Source organism: Salvia miltiorrhiza, chromosome 7 (genome assembly GCF_028751815.1).
Source record: "Salvia miltiorrhiza cultivar Shanhuang (shh) chromosome 7, IMPLAD_Smil_shh, whole genome shotgun sequence".
In the NCBI taxonomy this organism is placed as follows: Eukaryota; Viridiplantae; Streptophyta; class Magnoliopsida; order Lamiales; family Lamiaceae; genus Salvia; species Salvia miltiorrhiza.
Genome location: NC_080393.1, coordinates 12,996,858 through 13,014,175, shown reverse-complemented (window position 1 = coordinate 13,014,175; position 17,318 = coordinate 12,996,858). Strand labels below are relative to the sequence as shown.

General features: G+C 35.4%; 4 protein-coding genes across 10 annotated transcripts; 2 read left to right on the top strand and 2 right to left on the bottom strand.

Moving 5' to 3' along the window:
• Positions 1-46: 46 nt before the first annotated feature.
• On the bottom strand, positions 47-1,971 carry LOC130992737 (uncharacterized). Of its 6 annotated transcripts, none has more exons than XM_057917473.1 (3): positions 1,832-1,971; positions 1,321-1,467; positions 47-958 (listed from the first exon to the last, which is right to left on the bottom strand). In XM_057917473.1, exon 3 carries the CDS (start codon positions 954-956, stop codon positions 228-230), a length of 729 nt encoding a protein of 242 aa, XP_057773456.1. In that variant the 5' UTR covers positions 957-958; positions 1,321-1,467; positions 1,832-1,971; the 3' UTR covers positions 47-227. The 6 variants fall into 6 exon arrangements, with proteins under 6 accessions (XP_057773456.1, XP_057773457.1, XP_057773455.1 ...); XM_057917474.1 differs by having other exon boundaries at positions 47-1,014; positions 1,321-1,450; XM_057917472.1 differs by having other exon boundaries at positions 1,321-1,450.
• LOC130992735 (uncharacterized) lies at positions 1,944-5,685 on the top strand. Of its 2 annotated transcripts, XM_057917469.1 has the most exons (6): positions 1,944-2,521; positions 2,940-2,961; positions 3,426-3,977; positions 4,071-4,296; positions 4,392-4,852; positions 5,147-5,685. In XM_057917469.1, the coding sequence occupies exons 3-5, from the start codon at positions 3,447-3,449 to the stop codon at positions 4,850-4,852; spliced, it is 1,218 nt and encodes a 405-aa protein (XP_057773452.1). In that variant the 5' UTR covers positions 1,944-2,521; positions 2,940-2,961; positions 3,426-3,446; the 3' UTR covers positions 5,147-5,685. The 2 variants fall into 2 exon arrangements, with proteins under 2 accessions (XP_057773452.1, XP_057773453.1); XM_057917470.1 differs by lacking the exon at positions 2,940-2,961.
• A 1,042-nt stretch (positions 5,686-6,727) lies between these two features.
• Positions 6,728-7,754, top strand: LOC130992734 (uncharacterized). Its single transcript, XM_057917468.1, has 2 exons — positions 6,728-7,105; positions 7,184-7,754. Exons 1-2 carry the CDS (start codon positions 6,767-6,769, stop codon positions 7,583-7,585), a joined length of 741 nt encoding a protein of 246 aa, XP_057773451.1. The 5' UTR covers positions 6,728-6,766; the 3' UTR covers positions 7,586-7,754.
• Positions 7,755-8,101: 347 nt separating this feature from the next.
• LOC130992733 (uncharacterized) lies at positions 8,102-10,426 on the bottom strand. The gene is made up of 3 exons (XM_057917467.1): positions 10,034-10,426; positions 8,927-9,282; positions 8,102-8,833 (listed from the first exon to the last, which is right to left on the bottom strand). The coding sequence occupies exons 1-3, from the start codon at positions 10,050-10,052 to the stop codon at positions 8,243-8,245; spliced, it is 966 nt and encodes a 321-aa protein (XP_057773450.1). The 5' UTR covers positions 10,053-10,426; the 3' UTR covers positions 8,102-8,242.
• Positions 10,427-17,318: the final 6,892 nt, after the last annotated feature.

Here is a 17,318-nt window from a genome sequence, read left to right as displayed (position 1 = left end):
ACACAATGCATAACACACCAAATCAAAGATTCTAAAACAAACGTGAAAAAAGAACATTCTAATACCGGTTTAAAAGACTTAATATCATCGAGTTCTACAAGATCAAGTAATGGACTATAAGACACAAAGCCAACCAAAAGCTAGCACCCAAAATCCACCAATGTAAAGTGTCTCAAGAAAACATCTATATCAACAAAAAGTGTAGAGAATGACAATAAGTTGGGAGCTTAGAGTTTGATGTCTAACCACTTGTTGTAATAGACACAAGTCGTCGGGGAGATGACCCCGCCGGGTGTGCACAAAGCAATCCTGGGACACATACCACAAGGAATCGAGGCGAATGCACCTATGATGGAAGTCTCTGCAGCCCCTCCTGCTGCTGCACTTGGGAGCTTGTAACACGTTTCTCCAATAGGAATCCCAGAAAAATCTCCCAAACCATTGCTTTTCACCTCCACTAATTTATTGTCCAGCACCATCGAAGTCAGCAACTCAGCCAGCTGCGGCATAGGGATGTCAACTTTCGCCACTCTCCTCTCCTGCACGATCTTGTGGAGCCCCTCCAGAGTAGCAACCTTGCTCTTTTTCACGAGCAAACAGCAAATGTCTTTAAGACTATCAACAAATTGGGTGTCGATCTTCCCCTCTGAATACCAGACGCCTCCACTAACCACGTCAGAGGGCGTGAAGTCGGCTCCCATGTAGATTTTCCTTGCTGCACCCCCTCGATGAATGCCTTTCACCTCTTTAATAAGGGCTTTAGCCTCCAGAGTCTTGATTGCTTTATTGACGACGGGGTTAGGGATCTTAGTCTGATACTTGATCTCTGTCGCATGAATGCCTGAACCCTCTTTGCTGAGGATCAAATCAAGGATCTTCTGCTCATCACTTGATAGAGGTGGTGCACCTGCTGCACCTCTCTTCCGCTTGCCGGATGCACCAACCGCCCGACTCATGCCTGTCAAAATTGATCATTACGCAATTTCCCCCAAATTTATAAAGCCCCTTCTTCACCTTCAAATTAACACCAAATGCAGGATAATTCATATATTTATCAACTCCTATAATTTCACCAACTCAAAATAACCAAATTTTCAGTTAAAAAGTTCTTACGCATATGATAATTCCACCGCAATTAGTGAAGATTGCCATAATATTTATAACATCTTATTCAGGGAATGAACAATAACAGGTGGATACCTTCGAGATGAAAACAAATTTATTACCAAAAAAGAAAAAGGTAGTGAAAACAAAACAGAAGATAAAATAGTTCATATTTGATTTTGTGTGCAAATTATGAACCACACATTGATACCTCACCTTTTAAACTACCTCCAAGACTGGAGAAAACCGGAGAGTGGCAACAGCTGCAGGCAGAGTTCGGCCGCTGCTACCTCAAGGTATCTCAATTAGCCACTAGCTTTGCTCGCCTTATAATATTAGGGCTCCACTGTATAAAATGGAGTTCTGGAGCAGTTAATTTTGGGGATCAGTTTATAAATTCCCTTTTCGAACAGTTAATTTTTGGCACCCAAAATAAGCTTTTTAGTTTATTTTTCCAAAAATCGAAAAAAGAAAGAAAAAACTAGAAGAAATATAAGCGTTTCATTGTTCAACTTTTTTCACTTTCCAAACACCAAATCCAAATGTATAGAAAGAGCGGCTTCTTTTCACCGGAAAAGGAGAGTGTTTCAATTTTGAGTAAACAGCAAAGTTGTGAACCGATGAGAACGAGAAATATTAAATTGGTTTAAATTAGAAGATCAGATTAAATATCCTCAAGCAAAGTCAATGTAGAAAAACGTTTCTAAACTTTACTATTCATACTTACAGGCCTGAACATGGATGTCTCTGTCGTCGAAGGAAGAATCGTGGGTGGCGGCCGGCGTCTGTATATGATCTCTTTTTGAGAGGGATGTGTTATTTTTTTGGATTAATATGTAAAAACACCCTTATGTTACCTCTCCAACTACACTTAGGGCTGGTTTGGTTGGGGGTTATACAGCATATAAGTTATTTTTATCCGGATTAGACAGGAGTTTGGTATTCTATTAAAACATTGTGGACGGCCCTGAGATAAAGCAAGGCCCGTAGCTAAATTTCAGTATTACGCTGTATTCCTAATACCTCCAACCCCCTCCGATTATGGTAATCAATGCAGATTATGGCAATATTTTTCACTACCCTCGCACGACTTCCGATGAGTGGATTTCAACCCTAGCTCCCTTTCTTCCCTTCGCCGCTCTTTCTCCATTCCTTCTGTTTCGAACCTATGGTGGAAATAATTTCAGATTCGATTTGCTAATAAACTGATCAAAGCCATCAAATTCCCTCTCTCACAATATTCAGATTTCAGATTCAAAGTCATCCACTTCCATCTCGAACGCGGCCAATTGCTCCATACAATTTCAAAGGGTATAAACTAGGATTTGGGCATTTCGGCGGCACCATCTTCCAGCTGTTCTCAGATCAAGAACTGAGCAAGAAAATCTGAAAGGCGTCATCAGCAGTGTAAAGATCGGTAAGAACCACTTTCATCTTCCAGCTATGCTCGATTGTTCGTCGATCTGTGGAGTGTTGTTTTGGGTGTTGTTCATTTGAAAATCGAAAAAATCAACTACCGATTTCATTATGTCAATCGTCATTTTTAGAATATGTGGAATATGTCGACTGGAATTTCATCATCTAGGGTTCGAAACTATTCTACTGATTGTTTGATTTCAACACCTGCGAATTTCAATAAATTGGTTCTTTGTTTGCCTCTTCGTTGCGACGAACTGAAAATTTTATATATTTTTTTTAGAATACCAATTTAACGAGCAACAATTACGCTAGCATATTATTGAATTCCATATATTGGCATTTATTTATTTCGTTCATTAATTTGAAATGCACATTATTTTCTGAACGCATATACATACAAAACGGGACACAAACAGAACGAAGAGCAGGCTACCAAAGGTTAGTACCAGCGCATTCTTGCCAATGTCAATATGTGTGATTTTTGGGCTTGTTATCATTCTCATTCGTGTTCAATAGGCACAAATAATTTGGTAGTAGTTCGTTGTTTTTATCTAGGTTGATTCGACACCTACACTAATATTGGTCTTGCTGCCATTATAATTTATAAATCGACCTATGGTTAATGCTACCATTCTTGTTGATGAAGTTATATATTATGATATGGGGCATGCTGCCATTCTAGTTGATGTTCAACTATTCAAATATTTTGGTTGATATCCTACTGTTTTCATATGCATTATTAATCTTTCTCTTTATATTGCGCATGCTGGTTTTGTTGATTATACTTGTTGTTGAGGGAGTTAAATATTGAAGTTTGGGTATGCTGTTTAATTTTGACTTTTAGACACGGTTAATTAATTCAAATTTGATGTCTAAATCTATGATTCTTCACTTTTTGCTAGACTCCGCACGTGTGTACTGAAATGTCAGGGAGGGAAAGTAGTCGTGTGCGTGACATGCGATTCGTCTTGTTACAAGAAATTTTGCGTGATCATGTCATCCAAGTGGCTCTGTTATTTGCATTCTATGCTAAGTATAGGTTAAGGAAAAGAAAGCGAGGTGATGGAGCCTTAAAGTACGAGATAATAAGTAAGATGCCTGACCAAGAAAAACACTTACGTCGTTTAGTAGGTGTACATGATGTGGACTGTATTTCCAACCTTCGTATGGATCGTAGGACTTTTGCTAGGCTTTGCGTGATTTTACGAGAACGGGGTGGTTTGGTTAATGGTCGGTTTGTTACAGTTGAGGAACAAGTAGCAATGTTCCTTTCAGTTCTAGCACATCATAAAAAGAACAAAGTAGTCAGATTCGACTTTTGGAGATCCGGTCAAACGATCTCGCATTATGTACATGCGGTCTTAGGAGCAGTTATTAGGGTACATGATTTATTCCTAGCCAAACCCGAAGCTGTTCCAGCAGATTGTAGTGACCCACGGTGGAGGTGGTTTAAGGTATACATAATATATCAAGATATTCACTAGAGCCCCTTAAATTGAATGTTCTTGACGTATTTAACTAATTCTACTTGTGACTTGTGTATATAGGGCTGTTTAGGGGCATTAGACGGCACTTATATCAGTGTCATGGTCGGTAACGAGGATAAACCTCGGTATCGGACAAGAAAGGGGCAAATATCAACAAATGTTCTAGGTGTTTGTGATCGTAATCTGAATTTCAGTTACGTACTAACCGGTTGGGAAGGATCGGCTGCGGACTCTCGAATCCTACGAGATGCAATTAATAGACCTCATGGCCTTAGGGTCCCAAAGGGTATAAGCTATTATTTAATATATTCAACAACTATATGTGCTTAATTAATTACATGAATATTGATTGCTATTTTAACTTCATTGATTCTTTTATAGGGAACTACTATTTGTGTGACAACGGTTACGCGAATAGTGATGGTTTTCTAACGCCTTTCAAGGGTGTTAGATACCATTTAAAAGAGTGGGGTCCGAATAATGCACGACCACAAAATAAAGAAGAGCTATTTAACCTGAGGCATAGTAAGGCGAGAAACGCGATAGAGCGAGCCTTCGGCATATTGAAGATGAGGTGGGGTATTCTTAGGTCTCCATTTTACCCTATTCGGGTGCAAAATAGACTCATAATGGCAGCATTCTTACTCAATAATTTTGTTCGGATGGAGATGCCGATCGACCCCATAGAACAGCAACTAGACAATATGCCTCAAGACAACGGGTTGGCCATAGATGCAACACATGATGAATTCATTGACGTCGTTCAGTGTTCCCCCGAATGGAATGCGGCGAGGAATGCCTTGGCCGAAGCTATGTGGTCGCAGTATCTGAATAATAATTAGGTGTGTGGCTAAAAATGTGATTACTAGTTCAATGTTTTCATGTTTTAAAATGATTGTTGCTGTTGTATTGTTTACTGCTGCTGTATTGGTTGGCGCTGCTGTCTTGTTATGCTTATTAGTAGCTTCTTTTCATTGATTAGTAAATAACATTGTAGTTGTTATTCTCAATATTTTCATGTTTTTTGATAATTGTTGCTGCTATCTTGTTTGTTGCTGCTGACTTGTAAGTATTAATAGTAACTTCTTTTCATGGAAATGTATATAACACGTACTCTTATTCCCTCTACTTTGTAGGATGGACGCTGCTTCGGAAGTATCAACACGCACCCCTCAATGTAGCTGCGGCAATGGAAACATGGAGCTCAAGTGCGCGGGCTATACATCAGAGAATCCCGGTCGATTTTACTACAAATGTCCTACGGGTAAGAACCATTGGAAGGGCTTTTATTGGTATGACGAGTACCATCGGATAGGCCGACGAAATGTGACTTCCACTGCCGGCTCTTCTCGAAGTATAGTTTTCAGCCAACCAACTACTGCTACACCTATATCTCAGCCTGCATCACCAAATGTTGTCACCAATATGGGTCTACATGGAAGCGGATTGACATTACCCCGTAGCTATTTGGAGTTCATTTGTGCCGTGCTTGGTCTCACAATATTTGTTCTAATCCTAGGTATTGTTATGGGTAAACTCATGTGAGGGTATGTGATTTGGTACTTCGTTGCATCGTCCAAACAATTTCAAGTTTTATTTCTTTCATTTGGGATTCGACTTATCTAGAGTAACTGTTTGCAGGATATTATACTGTATGGCAAACTGCCATTTTCATGTTTTTATTGCAATTATGATTTCAAATTTATTCCTTCTACTACTTGTCGTTATAAGAAACTTCGTGTTCATGTTGTGATTGGAGCTTCTGTCTGGCTGTATAGTCTGTATATGCATGTAATGAGGGGCTGATTGGAGCTTCTGTCTGGCTCTTTGTCTTCATCTAGACGAGAAGTTCTGCTGTTGCAAGAACATATTATTCAGTCATCAAAATGTAGTAAGCATCTGATCTGCCTATGTGAATGATGAAATTAAGTGAAAGGATTTGGCTAAGTAACAGAAACTGTGCTTGTTCATTCAACGTTGATTATGAGATCAAAACAGTATCATCTACTTGTGAAGCAGAGAGATATAAGTAAAACACTTGTGCATTGACCATTGATTATCAGACAAAAATATTATATCAGATCACAGTTGAGAAGCTCACAAACAAGTACTTTATGCTGCATGAACAAAGCTCGCAAACAAGTACTTTATGCTCGTTGCAAATTTGTAATTTTTCATAGCTATATTTAGAAATATTTTACATATATTAAATAAATGTAAATCAAAATGCTGACCCTAATTTAATATATATAAATAGATAAATATATATAAGTATATATATATATAAGTACGTGTATATATATGCAATTTATATATATATAAATAAGTACGTGTATATATATATAAATATATATATATATATATATATATATATATATATATATATATATATGGATATATGTATAAGTACGTGTATATATATATATATAGTGATTGCCTTTGTTTTTTTTTTTTATGAAATTTGTCGACATAAATATATAAAATTTTGAATTTTTATTGTTCTCAATTTTTTGTAAGTAGCCAATATGTTATTAATTTCATTTCTGGTGGATGGGGAACAATAGCATGGTTTTTCACAAAACATAACCTCTAACCTTGCAGAGGACACCTAATAACAACTAACTCCCAACAACCTTAATTAATTTAGCCTAAATTAATTAAAATTTAAACTATTTAATAACCAAACATTTCTTCTCCCTTCACGCCACAAACAGCAAACATCTGCATTCCAAAACTCTTTGTTCTATCCCGCAAAGATGTCATTCCCTACCAAAGGCTCCCAAGCTTTGTACCTCTATCCATTGAAGTGGGATTCGACCAAAGACAAATTGCTCCTCTCGTGTCTTATAGATAAGATCGAAGAATGTCGCCCATCCCCACCACATCTTTCGACTCACGCGCTAATTCATGCGATGTTGGCGCTAAACTCGCAACTACAAGCGGGTATGTCGCTCAATGAAGTCGAGGAGCGAGTTGAATTCCTTCACGAACGCTACATATGCTTTAAGCATCTGTGCAAGCTGAAAGAAACCCAGCTCGATCAACAAACAAACGTGATTCACGCCACCGATGAAGTGTGGCAACGACTATTTAAGGTTTATTTATCGTTGAGATTATTTAGTAGTTAATTTCTGGTTTTGAAATGAACATTCATTTGATTGTTTTTTCCATAGGAAAATGCCTTCTTCCGAGCCTATTACCATGAAGGCGAGCCCGAATTTCTACAAATGTGCAACCTCTTTGGCATTCACGACGTGAAGCGAGAGCTTTCCCACACCGTCATCGTCATTGAAGACTCGTCGACCGTTAAGAAACGATGTGACTCTAGTGACGACGAGGTAACATCGCCTATACCAAAACCACCGGTGTCTAGAAAGCTCTTCGTGGATGATGCATGTTCTAGCGTCGCGCCTTCGGTTCCAAATCTATTGAAAGGCAAAGTGACGGTCCCATGGAAGTCTCTGAAAAATAAATTTTGCCGGCCAAATGCTATTCCCGTGAAGAAGAAAGATGGCCGTGATCCCGATGCCGGCTATTGCGCGAGTTCGTGCGCCTCTTCTTCGCCATTCAAATAGAGCATTTTCCGCTAACATTCTTGAAGTTTGCTGTTTGTTTTTTTCCAATGAGTTAGTTCCATCGCTTGAAGGTTGTCTTTGTTTAAGTTGGTTTTTTAACATTTTCAAAATCTGTTGCAATCACCAGAGCTTGTAGGCTCATTGCTTTGTTCTATTGAAGTTCATTTTTTTCCCATTCCAAAGAGCCTCGATGATTTTTTCAACGCACAAGAGTTGAATCTATCAGAAGTTATGTTTTCTTTTTTCTTTGGCAAGAAGCTTACCTTGCAAGATATCATCTGGACTAAACAATGTTGATCAATGGGAGTTACTTGCAACTATATAACTCGCGCCACCTCAAAACTTTGAAGCTTAACTTACAAGATGAATGATAGTCTTAAAAAAATTAGAACCCCAGGCATAAACCACGTAAAAAATAACAGCTACGTCAACATGAAGAATAGATCATGAAAATGGAATTAAAACCATAAAAATGGAATTCAATCATCCATAAAACAACATACCAAGAACAGCAAAAGATCCAACAAATAATATCCAACAAAACAGTTTGAAAGATGAAACAATTGTCAAGCTATTCCTTGGAATAAATATCAAATGAAGTCTGCGATGTTTACTCGCACAAAAGAGACAATTAAATCATTCCCATACGCCGCTGACTTACTTATGTTTCAAAGCAAGTAAGTGCAGCACGTAGTCTTCTTTCGAGTCTTCCGGGAGACTCGAAAACACATCCAGAAGCTCCACCTCCTTAGCAAGCATATTACAGATGTCAAACTTCTCGGTCTTTGACAGCCCCGGAATACCACTCAACTGTGCAAAAACTTCCTTCCTTGCCTTTGATACATCGTAGTCGTAACCCATCCGACTTGATATTGTATCAAGTCTAGTTTCCGTACCACGACCAATAGTTGTTAGAGCCTCGAAAAACCTGTCATCGAAACCGACACTACGGCGCCGCTTTTTGCTGGATGTTGGAGCTTCCTTTTCAGCTGTTACAGTCTCTTCCCGCGCTTGGGTTTGGCTTACATTGTCACCCGTTTCGCCGGTCTCCAATATATCTTCAAGTGAGACGTGGTATTCACCATCATCAAGCGATTGGTTGATATCTAACTTCCGATACATCGTAAAAGCCGCCTCCATGACATCCTCCGCCTCATCGCCTGTAGCTCTATCTTTTCCGAATACAAGCTTCCAGTCTTCTACATAAGGCCAGCTTTTATATCGGAAGTTGCGCACACTGTCATCGGCCTAGTTGACAGCGGCAAAGAAAATGAGCGGCAAAGAAAATGATAAAACAATCACAAAATATGGACGTCTATGTATATTGATAAATGAACTTACCCTCACAAAGTTCTCCCATTGCTCGTCATCGCAATCAATCATGTGCTTCCCGTTAACATTGAAGCCAACTCCACTAGTTTTGAGAATGTTCCACAGCGAAGAGTAAGTCTTTTTCCACGTTGTTACCTTCGAGTTTATATGAGGCATTCCCTTCAAGTCGGTGGTCGGAAATTCCTTCTTCATAGCCTCCTCTAACTTACTCAAATAGCCGGCTCGGAACCCGTTGTCAGATTTCCATCCAAGTGCGACGAGCTCTTTCAATGCAACGATTAGAACTTCTTCTTCCCTAACAGACCAACTGCGGCGCTTTTGGTCCGTCTTGTTGACACGGCCGGAACGTGTAGTTCCTGTGCTACCTAAACCACAAGCAACTGTCAAATTACGTGCATAACGTGTGAATGATTATGAAATAGACTGTATGCAAAATAATCTCGTATGAAATTATCAGAACAACGCATATATGGAATAGACATCACCGCAAAATAATCTCATATAAAATGAGCAGTTACTACTTTACTTATCAATCTTTGTTTCCCAATAATACCTAAGTCCAAAGCATGGGAATGAACAGAATTGCAGATGAAGAGGCAGTCTTAAAGGAAGGAAAGATAAAAAAATACATGTCATTTTTTGGAAGAAATAATATAACTTCTTATTGATTCAGGATCAGATCCATTCAGGATCATATCCGTTGAGCATGACAAATAGCGAAAAATCAAAATGTTAAAAACTAAAGAATCCATGGAATCATGAAAATATTGAAAGAAAATACACATGACTAACTAATACATTGGATTGGATTGTAAGTAACCCAAGTAGCAGTTGGGAGTTGAAAGAAACATCATACAACAAAAAGATATAAACAAAATCGAAACACACGACTTTTTGCCAATAATCTGTACACGTGAAAATCCACAACAAAAGATGATACAAAAAATATATATAAAGATGATATAAAAAAGGTTTGAACATGACATGATAAAACATAATTTATATAACTCATTTTCTCATAGAAATGCAGATCTATTCCAATGGCCGAAACATATCATTACATAAAACACCTATGATTCACGTAAAGGGATGGGAGAAGTAAGAAGCATGAAAAACCTTGAGTTGCTTGGCTCATTTTCGCAGCTGTAGGACCACCCTATTGTTGCTTCAATGGACCGCGGTGTTGCTTCTTCTGCTGCGCGACGACCTTGCGGCTGCTTCAATGGAGAGAGACTGTTCCTATTCTGCGTAAGGGTTTCTTTGGCGGGCTAAAGTTTGCTCCGAAAAAAGGGTTTTGGACGTGGGTGTGTTAATTGGTGATGTGCAATGGATGAGGGTACGCTGGGAATTTTAAAATATGTAAAGGGACAATTATGTCCATTCTTAAGTTTATATGACCTAGTAATATGAATACCAAACAAAGATTAGGATTAATTAGCTACAATACCAAACAACCAACCCATATTAATAATATGCAGTTATCCACACTAATTATCTGGTTAATTATTATCCATGTTAATACTTAACCGAGAACCAAACCAGCCCTTAAGCACTTAACTTAATGTTGATAGCAACTAACACCCCAAAATTCATTAAGTACTACAATTAAACCCATTTCTTTCACAAAATTATTTTTTTTTAAATCTATATAATCTATCTATATATATATATATATGAAACACCAGTTTCTAACGGAAACTTTTTACCGCCAAATTTTCTCTTTCTTCATTTTTTTCATTCATTTGCTGAAATTCCTATTTTTATGCTCCAATACAAATTCAGTTTTCTCTTTCCAATTTCCACAATATCAATTCACGCAATTCAGTAACTGAAATTCCTATTTTTATGCTCGAAATTTTTTTTCACACAATTCAGTTTTTTTTTTTTTTTTTCACACCAATAATTCCTATTTTAACTCTCTATCATATCATTCTTTTAAAAAAAATCTATCTTTTATTTATCTATTTCTTTTTTTATTTCTTTTTAAAAATTGAGTAGTTTAATTAATAAAGAAAATATTTAATACACATGTCAAATTAAAAGAGCATTAATTTGTTATATATTGTGTTGAAAATTAATTTTAAATATAAATATTATGAAAGTTAGAAATCTCAAACTCATTTTTTTCTCACTCTTATTATTCTTTTATAATATAAAGAGAGAGGAGAGAGAAGAAAGAAGAAATAATGAAATTAATCGAAAATAAATTCCACTTTTTATTCTCTAAACGCAAATTAAATTTTCTCTTTCAACAATTTAGTTTTTTTTCTTTCCGCAACAATATTTCCTATTTTAACTCTCTATCTTATATTTATCTATTTTTTTTATTTCTTTCTAAAAATGTGCAGTTTAATTTATAAAAAACTATTCAATATACATATCAAATTAAAGAGTACGGAAAAAGATTTAATTTGATATATAATATATTGAAAATTAATTTTAAATAAAAAATATTATGAAAGCTAGAAATCCCAAACTCATTATTTTCAATCTCTTATTATTCTTTGGGTTAAGTACCAAATTCCTCCTATCGATGACGTCCATATCTCGTACAGGGCCTTATAGTTAGGGTAAGAGTTGTTTACTACCTCAACGTGGCAAAATCGCACCAAATACCCATTGCGTTTTAATGGTTGTTAACACTGTTAGAAAGAGTTAAGTACCAAATTTCCCTCTACAGAGAGGTTATTTGGTGCGATTTTGTCATGTTGAGGTAGTAAACAGCTCTTACCCTGACTATATGGTCCTGTACACGATAGGGACGCCATCGATAAGGGGGAATTTGGTACTTAACCCTTATTCTTTTATAATGTAAAAGAGAGGAGAAAAAAGAGATAAGAATAGTTAGAAATGATGAAATTAATCAGATATATAGATATAAAAAAGGAGAGAAAAGAAAAGAATAGGAAGAAAGAGGTAAGGTAATTTTTTAAAAACTTAATTAAAAAAAATTAAAGGGTTAAGTACCAAATTTCCCCTATCGATGGCGTCCCTATCGCGTATAGGACCCTATAGTCAGGGTAAGAACTGTTTACTACCTCAACGTGGCAAAATCGCACCAAATACCCCCTACATTTTAACGACGGTTAACACCGTTAGAAAGGGTTAAGTACCAAATTTTCCCTTATCAGGGGGGAGGGGTTATTTGGTGCGATTTTGCCACATTGAGGTAGTAAACAGCTCTTATCCTGACTATAGGATCATGTACGCGATAAGGACGTCATCGATAGGAGGAATTTGGTAATTAACCCAATATTAAATAATAATAATAATAATAATAATAATAATAATAATAATATATTATTCATTTTAAATATATTTTTAATTATTTTATATTAAACTAAAGATATCATGATATTTGATAAGTTGCCCAAGTCGTATCCACAAGGAAAGCTTAACAGGGCTAGTGATTTATGCGTTACACAGAAAGCAAATTAAATTCTAAACATTCTATTCAAGTAGTTCAAAGTTGTGTATCTAAAACAACGACAAATAAATTCAAGATAATAAAACAAATGGAAATTCAAGGATTAATTAAAGATTCTAGGGCGACGGATCATCTTCTTGGGAAATCAATAAAGAAGTGAAGATCATGCACAATTCATAAACTCACAAAATTCTCCGAACGTAGGTGCTCAAACCATAGTTTTCACATTCAAGCATGAGTCTACGCTAATTAAATCACATGAATTCATCAATTATTAGACTACACGTTTCCGATTAAGTCTAATTCCAATTCAACCACGGTCAAGCAACGAGTTCTTCTCTCGATCTCACATGTTGCAAACCCAATCAAGCAGTGATCAATTGCTAAATTTAATATCAAACAATTGAATCAGATAAAGTGCATCAATACATCACAAGCAAATCAATTAAACCCAATTGAATCTCCAACCCTAGATTATGGAAATTAGTTCATCATGCTGTAAAAATAAAAGAAATAACAAAAATAATCCATACAATGAAAGCAACAAAAAAAGGTAAAGAAATTCTTGCCAAATAAAAGTGTAATCCGTTCCAAAAAAGTGTAGAGAAATCAAAATAAATGAAAAACTAAGGTTCAACTAATGTTTATACTTCATCAAAGTGAAAGATAGAAGTTAGAATGAAAGAGCAGTGGTTTTCTAACTCCTAAAGACTCCTTTTGAAATCAAATTTTCGTCAATAACCGCTTCAGTTAGTCGCGGCTCACCCGTCATTCTGCCCTTAACAGCTTCCTTAGTCAACCGCGGTTCACTGGTCAGCCGCGGCTCACTCCAATTTCTCCTTAATTAATTCCATAGTTTTCCTCTTTTCATCCAAAATTCATTTCTTTTCAAGTGCCGAGTACCTAAATCATTAAAAACACAATAATAAGCTCAACTCGACAATTCAAAATGGAAATCACCCCAAATATACACACTTTCACAAGAGACCTAGAGCTAAAATGACTTGAAAAACGACTCAGAAAACAACAAAATAATATTCAAATACGAATTCAAAATCACGATATTCGACTCGATTCGATTCGTTTACAACCCTAGTCACTCTCACTCATGCATTTAGCACACCATAGAAATCTGCATACAAACACTCACTCTCTCTGCATACATTGTCTAAGACATCTGTTCTTGTCTCGTTCCAATTCGTCGAAGCCAGTTGGTCTATGGTGCTACTATTCATGAGACGATGTTGTTTTATCTTTGAGGAGGCGTATCTCACTTTGCAAACAGAAAATTCTTCTCAACTCGACTAATCTGTTCTTATGAGTTTCACTTTCTGTAATCTTAATTCAATTTAATTCTCTATAATTATAATCTCTTATCTTTTTCTTTTATTTGCAATCGCCCGCAAACTTTGTATATACGACACCCACAAAACCCCATATCATAGGTAAAGAAACATGCCTAGTCGTCATTAGTTTTTGGAAGAGATAGGTGAGGTTTAGGCAAGAGATAATCCGAAAACTACTTCATTTTGCCCAATTTGTATATCTATGTGACAAAAGCATGACGTAAGAATTGTACATAATTGATTGATTTGTTTGTTTGTTTTTCTCTCTTTCTTGTTGATAATGAGGTGAACTCTAGATATTCCAAACAGCCAAATAAAGAAATACGAACTCACCCAAGCTCGGAGGAATTCAATTGACTTATTATAATAAGGAAAGCCGTAGTCAACGGGGGCTCCATTTTGAAAAAATTAATACTAATATACAAGTTCTAATTGAATAGCTATAACATTATTATTAGTGCATCACATTCGATGGTTCGGACCGTACCATTTGCCAAAGATTATGGGCATTATATAGTTGAAGAAATGAGAACCACAAAATTAATTAAAGAGCATGCACCGTCTATGGTGGATGAAATTATTGATACCAGAAAAATTTAAGTATAAGAAATCCCTCCTTGGAACTCATCATTAAAGATCAAATCTAGGTCCTAACTTCGACATAATTGTGTTTTCTCAAGATTTCTTAAAACAATAGTTTTGTGTTAAAGCCCAAAATTAGGGATTGGAATATTCACCTAGACCAGATTCTGCCCAACTTTCGGTAAAAGGAAACTAAATTACTCCTTTATTATGGTAAAATAACAATTAATGCGTAAAATACGTCAGAAAATACGTCAAAAACTGATTGTCGAAGAATTTAAATTATGTTTTACTTAAATGGTGTCTCTGTTAGAAACATCAATTTATAAACCTTGCATGTTTATGATCGAACTAATGCCGATTATACTATTGTTAGTACATCGTAATGGCATTTCTAATTCTCATCGTAAACTCGCATAATACACATACTTTTTCTTTCACGGAAAAATTAAATGATACTACTCCCTCCGTCCCACGAATCTTGACACGTTTGGTTTGTGTATGAGAATTAAGGAGTTGTAGATTAATGTTTTAAGTATGTAGGTAATAAAGTATAAAATTGCTTTTCTTATCAAAAAAATAAAAATAAAGTATAAAAGTGATAAAGTAGGAGAGAGAAGATAATAAAGTGATAAGGAGAAAGAATGTAATAAAGACCCATAATTTTTGGACTAATTATTACCTTATTTGAAAATGCGTCAAAATTCGTGGGACGACCCAAAAAGAATTACGTGTCAAGATTTGTGGGACGAAGGGAGTATTATATTTCAAAATCATTGGATCAAAATCTACCTCCAAACTCAATTAAATGAACAATCCAGCAGATAACCTATTCATTAAGAATTAATTAGCATTTTTTTATATATAAAAAAATTAATTAGCATTTCTGACCGCATTACTCGTGAAAAACACTACACAACGCGCCCTAAAAGTAATTAAAAAAGAAAATCACAAAGCGAAAGCAAAAGGAGGAGGAGAAGAAGACTACTGAAAGCGTACTCCACAAATTAACCCCTATACTCATGCTTCATCATGAGGTAATTAAAAATCTAAACCAACTTTAATTAATTGTGTAGGTACGTGAATTTTAAAAGAAATAAAGACTTTTTTTTATTAATTTTATATCTTTGTTTATTTTGGAATCTTATGAAATCTAAGATTAAATGTGATATATTATTGATAAAGATACTACCATATATCTCAAAGATAAAGATCAATTTCTTTGGCAGCAAATAAAATCTTAATATTGATATATATCAATCTTCAAGAGCCAATAAAATCCTGCAACGTCAGCCTTAGGCCCATAATCATGTGGGCTTAGGCTCAGAGTCTGGCTCTTCCTACAATTATAAATAGGGATCTCCATATCAGTTTTAAACACATCAAATCATAATTCAAGAGTTAAGAATTGGAGCAGAATTCTCTACAACGAACTTTTCTCCAATAATCAAGGTGTCTCATCAAGGTTTATGGTGTTCTTCGTGGAAGCAGCCCAAAGCTCAAGTCAAGCCCAACATTCGATCCATAAATAAGACGAATGCCCTCTATATCAACGTTATAAAGCCTAAAGCTCAAGGTTTAAGGTGTTCTTCGTGGACGCAGCCCAAAGCTCAAATCAAGCCCAACGTTCGATCCAGAAATAAGGCGTAGGCCTTCTGCATCAACATTCCAAAGCCTCAAGTCAAACCCAACGTTTAATAAACGAAAACAAGGCGAAGACCCTCCGCACCCACATCATAAAGCTCAAAAGATCAAGTACAAGAAGATCGGAGACATATTTCTCCAACAAATCTCAAGGGCTACTCAAAGACAATCCAATAATCAACTTGAAGAAAAGAATCAGATGATCAATTAGAGATAACAACCCACACAAATATATTTGATCTACAAATATTAAAGTTGTACGCAATTTTATATTAATTAAATTAAATACATAAAATTTGTGTTTACAGACCGATCACTCAAAATTATGTGTTTCAACTAGTGCACACACATACAGTATAAAATCATACATATGGAGATGTAGGGTGTGTTCTCTTTGATTGATAAACTTATCGTGAGAAAAATGAAGGATAAAAAAAAATTCCGTTAAATATTTTCTTTCTTTTTCCTCATTTCCTACAAAATATAATTTCACAATTTCTCATTTATTCTTTTCACTTCAAGGAGGGATAATATTATCACACTAAAAATAGAATAATAATATTATCTCTCCTTAAAGTGAAAAGAATGAATGAAAAATGATGAAATTCTCGATTTATAGAAAATGAGAAAAAAGAAATGAGACATTTAAAAAGAATTTTTTTCATTATCCATTTTTTAGTGATAAATTTATCAATAAAAAAAATTACTACATGCGTAGAAAAGAAAATGGAGGGAAACAAGTAGGAAATTAGCTAGGATTGATGATGTATTTAGTTCCCTACATAAATAGTCCCCTTCCTATGGTAGACACAACTCACACAATTAAATGTGTCATTTAGTGATGTGGCAGTCCCACGTAATAGAGTCTTTATAATATTTTTGCTGACTTATAAGGAGGTTTACTAATTAATGTACATCTCACTATTTTGATTTCTGGAATATACGATCTTTGTATTAGTAGTGAATAAAAATTTACATAGATTATGTCATTATTTTGGTGTTATAGTTATGCTAGCTTTATTTTTTTTATTTTAGTGATTATTGATTCTAGTTAAAATATAAAAGCCTTTTTTTATTTATTTTTAATTGAAATAGAAAAGGCTTTAAGCCCCATAAATTAACTAAGATTCAGCATTTGTTGATAAGCCTCGTTTACTTATTAATTTTGTATTATAGTACCTCATAATTCAATAGCATTAAACATATAAAATTATTGCATTCAGTGTGAAATTAATTGCACTCGAAAAAAAATAATAGAATTTTCGCTTTTCATATATCAAAGTCGAACCTCCGTAAATCTTAACGATGGAAGGACTGAAAATGATCACTATATTTCAATTTAAATATATATTTTTATTTAAACCTCATCATATATATTGATAAAGTTTTAATTGACTTAACC

Coding starts and splice junctions, on each gene's coding strand:
- LOC130992735 (XM_057917470.1), top strand. CDS start 3,447: ATGTCAGGGAGGGAAAGTAGTCGTGTGCGTGACATGCGATTCGTCTTG. Junction 3,978..4,070: donor CACGGTGGAGGTGGTTTAAG/GTATACATAATA, acceptor TTGTGTATATAG/GGCTGTTTAGGGGCATTAGA. Junction 4,297..4,391: donor TGGCCTTAGGGTCCCAAAGG/GTATAAGCTATT, acceptor ATTCTTTTATAG/GGAACTACTATTTGTGTGAC.
- LOC130992734 (XM_057917468.1), top strand. CDS start 6,767: ATGTCATTCCCTACCAAAGGCTCCCAAGCTTTGTACCTCTATCCATTG. Junction 7,106..7,183: donor TGTGGCAACGACTATTTAAG/GTTTATTTATCG, acceptor TTTTTTCCATAG/GAAAATGCCTTCTTCCGAGC.
- LOC130992733 (XM_057917467.1), bottom strand. Junction 8,834..8,926: donor AATGGGAGAACTTTGTGAGG/GTAAGTTCATTT, acceptor GCTGTCAACTAG/GCCGATGACAGTGTGCGCAA.